Raw genomic sequence first — 8,951 nt, 5'->3', positions numbered from 1 at the left:
AATATTTAAATGAGATAGAGAAATGATAAAGAATCCGTTGGAAAATGTATTTAAAAAAAGTAGGTAGGTAAAAAGTAAATGTCACTATTTATTCTCCAGATAGTATAAATACCTGGACAAGCTATTGGAGATGCTCTTATGCTATTATACATAGATTGATAATGAGTGCTCTAATGCCGTAGTCATAAAAACATGTAGAAAATTTAACAAAAATGAAAGCTTTTGTTTAATTCTCATTTTATAATACTTTGAACCCCAAAATATTTTAAGAACCAATATATTTAAGAGAGTGAAATTTTAACTAGACAAGAGCTAGTCCAATCAATTTAGAGAGTAAATAAAGTAATTAGAATAGATACCCATTAATTTTGAGTATCCATTAATTTTTTTTTCATATTTCCCCCCCCCCCTCTCAATTTAATTCCTTAGGAGTATAAATCTTCTGCCCTACTTTTTCTGCTCCACTCTATACTCCACCAATAAAAACTTGTCATGTGTTCACCTAATTAATTAAATACTGCTATTAATTAATAACGGTAGCATTAATAAATCAATAGCAGTATTTAATGCTACCGTTATTAATGCTACCGTTATTTAATGCTAACGGTAGCTATTAATGCTACCGTTATTAATTAATAGCAGTATTTAATTAATTAGGTAAACACATGACAAGTTTTTATTGATGGAGTATAAAGTGGAGTAGAAAAAGTGGGTGAGAAGATTTGGACTCATTCTTAAGTCCATCCCGGCAAACCAGCATCCCAAACATTGATATCTACTTCGTTGTTTTATTTTGGTCTTTACAAATGTACGTACCCAATGATAGCAGACTATTTTGACAAAGCTTCACAGGAACAAAATAAGTCTCGTCTTAATAACAATCATGGCAATGTGATTATAAAGACTTCATTAGGCCTGACCTTATCGTTTCACCTTAAGGTCATATGTCATCGCCTTAATTGTTCAATATTTTACCTACTATGCTCCTTTTTTTCAAGCATAAAAATCATCAAGATTGACTTCCCAACTATTTGTGTTTTAGTAAAATGTTCTACCAATGTTGTTTTTTTTTTTTTTAAGAATAAAAAACTTTTATAAAAATTTACAAAACCATTTTTTTATTTTTTTGTCAAAGATTCATTTTGGTCTAAATTTCATTTTGCAACTTTTTCGTAAAACATAATAATTGTAATAAATTAGAATAATAATGTGGGTTTTTAAGTAAAACCGACGTAGTCTTATTATTAGCCAGTAAATACAAATACAACAAACATCATCACCTTTATCAAAATCTTTATCGAAAACTTGCCAGAGGCTGAGTTAGAGACACCCAGACAGAAAGATAGAACAACAAAAGTATTTAGTAAATATACCTTCGAGAACTAAAATGGCACTTCGTCTTTATCAAAAACTTCGACACCCATTTGTCCCTCCAAGTAATCTTTCCATTAAAGCCACTCCAACTCGCAGATTCTCTGTTCACAACTCTATCGCTATGCCACAATCCGAACACTCACGCAAGGTTCTCCTCAGATACCCTCTTTTTTTTTTTTCTCTACTATCTTTTCATGCTTTTTAACTTTCCATTGTGAACTTTAGCTTTCAGTACTGTATATTTTACTGAGAACTTTTAGCTTTTATGTCTCTGAATCATAAAGTGTGAACTATTTTTCCCAGAAACCAAAAAATGTTACAAGCATGCTAAAGATTCCTTTTTTAAAGTTTTTGAAGGAACCAAATGGATGAACTGCCTATTGGGTGCTTAAGAAATGTGCTAAAAGTAAAGTGTTATTAGTCCAAGTTGAATTTGTTGTTTATCTAGGTCCCAAAAAAGGAAATTTTTCATTCAACTAACCCCATCACAAGTTCACAATCATATAGAGCTTGGAAATATAAGGAATGACAAATACAAAAGCGCAAAACTTGGTATGGTTTCTTAGGTGCTGCACCTTAGGTTTCTCGATTGAATTCAACCATATAGTTGTATTGACAAATACAACAAAAGCAATGTTATCTTTTTCGAGGACAATTAAATTCAGAAATGTGGTTCATTGGTCAATGCAACCATATAATTGAATTTAATTGGGGAACTTAATGTACAATACCTAAAGAATTCTATCTAAGTTTTACCCAAGAAAAATATAGGAACCCATTTTCTTATATGGGTATTTTACTGCTATTCTGTTGACTGAGAGGACTAATGGAGGCTGAAACTGAATGGAGCCTAAAACTGGTTAATTGCATTAGTGTGTTTACATTTTCTGATATTGCACCATGTTTGATTGTTTCTTCATATCAAATAAAATAAAATGATGGTGAAATTTTTTATAAAATATGTTTTCTAATATGCAGCTAGTTTTGGAAGTTAAAGAGAGGCTTGAAAAAGAGTACCCGAGTCTCCCTATTGGCAAAAATGGAAGAGATGATGAAGATATGATCCTATGGTTTCTCAAGGACCGGAGGTTTTCCATCGAAGATGCTGTTGCAAAATTGACTAAAGCCATTGTATCCTCAAAAATCTTGCAAAATTCTCAAGTTTAACATATGTTTGCATTTGTGTGCACGTGCATAGGTGTTTCAATTTGAATTTTATTCAACTATTTTGTTTTTTGGAAAAGTTCAAACTCCTTGGCAAATGGAGTCTGAAAATAATTGCAAGACATTCAAGGAGACAGTTGTTTTAGAAAAATGCACTTTAAGTTGTTTGGATTTTCAAGATTATTTTGTGAATTTTTTTCTCCAAAACATCCCTAGTTGCTGCTTAAAAATTGATTGGTTTTTTTTTAAATGTGGCCCTTGAAGTTTACATTGGAAGATTTGTTTGAGTTAAAAAAGAATGAAAAACCATGGATATTTTGATGAACTTTTATTTTCTCTTTTCAATTTTCTGTACCTTACAAGAAATGGCGTCAAGAATTCAAGGTGTCTGAATTGTCTGAAGAGTCAGTGAAAAATGTAGCTCAAACTGGAAAGTGCTATGTGCATGATTTTCTTGATGTCAATGACAGACCTGTGATTATAGTAGTGGCATCCAAGCATTTTTCTGGAGTAAGTCTAAAACTTGAAGTACCACTCTCTTAATCTGCAAATATTGGCTTTGAAAGAAATTTTTTTTTTTTTTAATTTTATGTTTATCTTGAAAATTTGAATATAGTCGTTGACCCTACAATCTATGTTTTTGTCATGGAGTATAAACTTTTTTGTGGTATGATGAGGTAGACTTTCTGAGAATACATATTTGCAACTCTAGAGGAGTGTCTCTATATCCATGATCCCACAGTTATAAACCATTCATGACATGCTTTCTGTCTTTGATTTACTACAAGAACATAAGTCATTGTCGAAACAAGTAACTTCAGGGATGGCCAGTCCAAATGGGAGAATGAAGAGTACCTGAGAATATGTTTGTGTATGAATCTCTCATAGAATATTTTTGCCTCTTTTTAGATCAGTTAATGTCACTTAACCCCCTTCCTCTAAATTTTCTTTAGTCTATTGCAAACTATAGTGACTTTTTAAACAAAACCAAGGATCACCATATGTGCTATTGTTCTATTTATACATGGTATTTTGAAGTCAAGAAAATATTGTTAGAACTACAAACTCTAACTAAAAATCTTTGATGATCGATTTGATTTCTGGCATGGGTTTTAGTTTCTAGTCATAAACATAAAATCATTTACTTATAGATGCAGGATCCTGTAGAGGATGAGAAGCTCGGTGTGTTTCTGATTGAGAAAGCATTGGGTATGCTTCCAGCTGGGAAAGAAGAATTGCTCGGAATATTTGATCTTCGGGGCTTTGGCACCAAGAATGCAGATATTAAGTTTTTGGCTTTTTTGGTAATTTTTATGCAATAGCTGCTGATTACGTTCTAGATGGGTAATTGAACTTGGATACATGTGATGCTTCTCTTGCGGAAATTACACTATCAAATAAGTTATATATCACAGTAAAACACATAAGAATAAAAAGCATCCGTTTCATCCGATGAGTTCTTTTTCATTTATTCTTAGTACTTTTTGTGAACAAGTGCAGAGACGTATCTCCCTGTATTCTTCCAAATTCCTTAGGTTGCTGCTGTTTGCTGTCAATTTTCTATAATTTGTCCTTGTACTCATACTACTGCAACTGTTACCGGTTTTGCTTGCAATGAATCCATTGTTGAGAGTTGAGTTGATGATTTAAGAATTACTTCAAAGCCATGGCACTGAATGATTTTTTTTAAATGGTAAAAGGAAAATCCTGGTTCATTTTGTATTTATTTGACATTGACTATTCTACTACTCAATGCTGCTGCTGCTGCTCAAACATATACTTGATCAGTTCAAATGTCAAAATCAAAAGGAAATAATCACTTTTACTTTTTATTTTGTTTTTGAACCTGAAATCACATACTTGTTTTGTGTTTATTCATCGCTCTCTTTTTTTTGGCAGTTTGAGTTGTGTTACTATTACTATCCAAAGCGATTGGGCCAAGTACTCTTTGTGGAAGCTCCATTTGTGTTTCAGCCAATCTGGCAGCTTGCCAAGCCCATGATGAAATCATATGCTTCTCTGGTATGGATTTCTTGTGCACTTGTTGTTTCCAAGGGACGTAGATATCCTTTGTAAGTTTATGTTTGAAATATATAGTCTCAAGAGGAACTCTTATGCTGCATTACAGAGTTGGATACTCACCAACTTATCTTTGGTTCTTGAATTCTGAGGCTGCTATCAGATGTCCTTTTTGGCTGAGGGTTTAGCACCTCTTCAAATTTTTATTCTCTATTTTTTTTTTCAAGTTTCTAGAATGAGACCTGGACATCAAATCACTGAATTTGAACTTGATCTGAAGCATAACTTTCAGATGAATAATCATGGTGCTGTTTTGTACTTCATTCTGCCCTTGTTTATTTATTGTCGTATTATTTCATATATGTATTTGTTTTTGTAGGTGAGATTTTGCTCAGTGGATATTGTCAGGAAGGAATATTTTACAGAAGCAACATTGCCTGCTTGCTTTAGAGACTGAAATGGCTTATTAAAATACAAATTTTTAGTTGTGCGTTTCATGATTTGGTGGGTAAAAGAATGATGCATTTAATTACGCAACTTCAATCTTATTTTGCTGCATTTGCTGTGCAATACTCCTCTTAAAATGAAGCAAACAATGAACCGTAAAAAGGCGGGATAGTGTTGATCTTGCCAAACCACAGTTTTTGGGAGGGCTGATTTGAATCAGGTCTAACAATTTGTGCATAAGTGGCCATTCCCAAATCTCAACCCATTTAGTTGGGAATTATTGCACCAATGAACAGTCCCTTGCTTTGATACACGTATTTGTTACAATCTCACATTTTGATAACCCTTTGCTGAACTATTTTTTTGTTTTACACTTTATATGCAGGAACTTGAGAAGAACTGCAGTGGAGATAGTTCACAACTTGTTCAGGATGACTGGGATTTTACAGGTTGAGCTTATTCAATTCTTCCTAGTCCTGCACTTCAGTAGAATATTGTTAAGCCAATATGACAGAAAAATACCTTTCTTGAAGATTTGTGCTAAGTAGGACAAAAGAACTGATCTTGACCTCTTTATTTTTTTATTAAAAATTGTATTAAATAGGATAAAGGATTAGAGGTCTGAGATGAAAATAGGCTCAAATCTATTACTATAAAAGGCTTATTAAGCCAAATTGTGGACTGCCAAGCATTTCTATCTCCAATATATAAATTCCAACAACAAAACTGCTTAAGAGCATTCACTAACGATGCTATGGTCCAATTCAACACCTCGGTTGCATTTTTCAGAGGGTTCTGAACATTCAAATCCTCTCCAGCAAGGATGATGTTTGGCAAAGTTCTGTTGAGCAACACGCGAAATGGCAAAAAATGCGGTTTTAGCCTTGCACCATAAAGCTTCCCAATTTCTGTATTCAACTGGTTCAGGCTTGAGTTGAAATTCAATTTCATCCATCCTAATGTAGGAACTAGGAACCCATTTACTAGGATAGAGGATTGCTTTGAGTAAATCTACATTCATGCTTTGATATGGACAAGATAAATTCTATTCACCTCCACCACAATTGTGTCCGACCTTCCTGCTATCCCATGATGCAAGCAATGCCCACATCAAGTTTCAGATTCTTGCTTGGGTATAAAATACATATGATCCATAAATTACTGAGGTAACGTCAACCAAAGCGGCTAACAAGTAACAGCCACGTGTATGTGACTGAATTTGATATTTGTTTCATCAACATGTGTTAGTCATTCTCAAATTTGTATACCAAAATGAGTAGTTAATATTTTTTAGGGTAACATCACTCAAGTCCAAAAAATTTTAAAATTGACCAATTTGATCTCTAAACTCAACTTGGACTTTACACCATTATTCATTTTTTCTCATCTCTCTCACCATGATTAGGGAATAAGTTAATCAGTTTTAAAAAGTCTTGACATTTGCCCAAACTCCAAGAATGATAACTAAATTTTAACATATTTTTTAAATATAATATGAGTCAAGATAAACTCTTCAATACATATTTCCAATTTTTGTCAAAGCTTTAAAATGTTAATCTCAATGACAAATGTGAGTGTCTAGTAAAGAGAAATTATTATTATGATTATTTTATAATAAAAAAAAATTATGATTATTATAATAATATTATTTTCAACATTCATGACACGTATCTCATGGAATATACTACTAGTACACAGAACGCAAATTGACAATTTAATCCACTCTCACTTCACATCACAACGTTTATCACACATGTACAAAACCGTAAATTGACAATTTCGTCCCACGTTGTCATTCTCTCTCACAAAAATCCTGTCCAAAAAGTCAGAGACACCTTGTGTGTGTGTGTGTCCGAGACACAGAGAGAGAGAGAGAATGGAGAATCCAAGGATGATATCACTGTTTCTTTGTTTTGGATTTCTGGGTCTTTGCCACGCTATCGAATCGCCACAGTACACTGTGGTTCACTCGGAATCGGACTTCCAGATCAGACTCTACAGACAGTCCACGTGGATGTCTGCTCCATCTAAAGACATCTCCTTTGAGAAAGCCACCAAATTTGGTTTCCACAGGTGCTGCTACTTTCTTCTTAAACCATGTTGATTTTGAGTAATCTTAGGTACCCTTTTCTTTGTTTGATGAGAAAATGAAGGAAAACAAAACAGGAATCAAAGTAAAGTTCTGGGTTTTTCTTTGGGGTTGTGTCTCTTTTTCTGTTTTGTATTTTGGGGTCTAATATGTTCAGCTGTGTCTCATATATCTGGTTGATTTAATCGAGGTGAAATTTCCAGTTTCTGATTGGTTGCTGAGAAATTATAGGATAAATGAAAGAAGTTGATCCTTGGTTTCTTGTCTGACTCTTATAATGCTTATTCAGATCAGATAAGGTTTAGAATTTCAGGGACCCCATCAAAATAAATCATGTAATAATTCACAATTCAGTTTAGTTTTTCAGCTTTTGCATTTGCTCTGATTCGGTTTTCTTAGGAACCAAACTAGTATTATATGTAATTTTTGAACCTTTAATTATCTGAAACTAATGTAAGCCAAAGGAGATGGTTTTTGAGAGGAGACGAAATAAATGTGAAAACATCCTGTTTAATGGTAACTATTGGCAGCATTTTAATTCTCATGGTGCCTCTTACTACAATTAGTACTAAAAGCTAGACAGAGCATTCCTTAGTAAAACCAATATCGACATCACAACAATCTGCAACCTCCTTCAGCTTCATAGATACCTTTCTTATGCAGATTTTGTTTCACATCAAAATGATCAAAACATGTGTTAATAGAGAACATATGGTTTGCCAAAAAGCTCGGGCTTAAATGGCGCTTTCTCCTCCCACAAGAATGGGTGGAGAGTGAGGACATGGGACAAAACTTGAAAACCAATTTATTGACCTTTTTTTATGGACATAGAATCTATCATGTCCTTTTACTGCAATTACTATGATAGTGCAAGACGTCTATAAGCATTTTAAATCTGTTTATAGGTATAGTGTAAATGCCCATTCTGGATCCTCCACATTTCCTTCAAAATTTTCATAAAATCCTTTGCGTACTCTTTTTAAAAATAAAAATAAAAATTTCCACAGATTTTCATTTTGCTAAGATTTTTTTTTTTGTTAATCTCACAGGTTGTTCCAGTATATCCAAGGTGCCAATCTGAATTTCTCTCGGATTGCAATGACAGCTCCTGTCCTGACTAGCATAGTCCCAGAAGCTGGCCCTCTACACTCATCAGCCTACTTTGTCCGCTTTTACTTGCCTGTGAAGTTCCAAGCTAGCCCTCCACTCCCACTCCCAGAGCTGAACCTGAAACCCTATGCTTGGGACAGTCAGTGTATTGCTGTTAGGAAATTCTCTGGATTTGCTAGGGATAGTAACATTGTTAAAGAGGCAGAGAAACTTGCCATTAGCTTGAGCAGGTCTCCATGGGCAAATGCAACTTCTTCAGAAAGTAGTTATGCCTACTCAATTGCACAGTACAATTCTCCATTCCGGTTTATTGGGCGTGTAAATGAGGTTTGGGTGGATGTTGATGCATCAGAATTTGATGGCTGTAAATCCAGTGGGGTAGCAACATACTAGACTGTGGCGTGGGTGGGCATCACTGCAAGTTCCTGCATTATGTGCTTGGAGCTACTAATACTTAAATTACTGTGTTTTGAATTCCCTATATCTGTAATTTTATGTCCCCAAAAATAACCCTGTATATATGATTATAATTAATATGTAAAACTATGGTGCTTCTGACTTCATTACTTGCTTGTGTATAAATAAAATTTATGTATACGATAGTTATCTGTAATTTGTGACTCCGGGCTTTTGCCATGTCGTCAAGTTGCCAACAGAAAATTATTAGTTACTTCTAATGAGGATAATAGAAATAAGGGTAAAATCTGATGACCAATGTCAAGCTGAATTATTCTCAATGGGCTTGCCA

General features: G+C 34.0%; 2 protein-coding genes across 2 annotated transcripts; both read left to right on the top strand.

The window, feature by feature from the left end:
- Positions 1–1,288: 1,288 nt before the first annotated feature.
- Positions 1,289–5,692, top strand: LOC142630782 (CRAL-TRIO domain-containing protein C3H8.02). Its single transcript, XM_075804834.1, has 7 exons — positions 1,289–1,522; positions 2,353–2,505; positions 2,902–3,048; positions 3,690–3,842; positions 4,438–4,560; positions 4,937–5,061; positions 5,390–5,692. The coding sequence occupies exons 1-6, from the start codon at positions 1,388–1,390 to the stop codon at positions 5,012–5,014; spliced, it is 789 nt and encodes a 262-aa protein (XP_075660949.1). The 5' UTR covers positions 1,289–1,387; the 3' UTR covers positions 5,015–5,061; positions 5,390–5,692.
- Positions 5,693–6,809: 1,117 nt separating this feature from the next.
- LOC142630442 (uncharacterized) lies at positions 6,810–8,816 on the top strand. Its single transcript, XM_075804437.1, has 2 exons — positions 6,810–7,077; positions 8,143–8,816. Exons 1-2 carry the CDS (start codon positions 6,881–6,883, stop codon positions 8,594–8,596), a joined length of 651 nt encoding a protein of 216 aa, XP_075660552.1. The 5' UTR covers positions 6,810–6,880; the 3' UTR covers positions 8,597–8,816.
- The last annotated feature ends 135 nt before the right edge of the window (positions 8,817–8,951 follow it).

This window comes from Castanea sativa, chromosome 4, assembly GCF_040712315.1.
Source record: "Castanea sativa cultivar Marrone di Chiusa Pesio chromosome 4, ASM4071231v1".
In the NCBI taxonomy this organism is placed as follows: domain Eukaryota; kingdom Viridiplantae; phylum Streptophyta; class Magnoliopsida; order Fagales; family Fagaceae; genus Castanea; species Castanea sativa.
This window is presented reverse-complemented; position numbering and strand designations above follow the sequence as displayed.

Coding starts and splice junctions, on each gene's coding strand:
- LOC142630782 (XM_075804834.1), top strand. CDS start 1,388: ATGGCACTTCGTCTTTATCAAAAACTTCGACACCCATTTGTCCCTCCA. Junction 3,049..3,689: donor CATCCAAGCATTTTTCTGGA/GTAAGTCTAAAA, acceptor ATTTACTTATAG/ATGCAGGATCCTGTAGAGGA. Junction 3,843..4,437: donor TTAAGTTTTTGGCTTTTTTG/GTAATTTTTATG, acceptor TTTTTTTGGCAG/TTTGAGTTGTGTTACTATTA.
- LOC142630442 (XM_075804437.1), top strand. CDS start 6,881: ATGGAGAATCCAAGGATGATATCACTGTTTCTTTGTTTTGGATTTCTG. Junction 7,078..8,142: donor ACCAAATTTGGTTTCCACAG/GTGCTGCTACTT, acceptor TTAATCTCACAG/GTTGTTCCAGTATATCCAAG.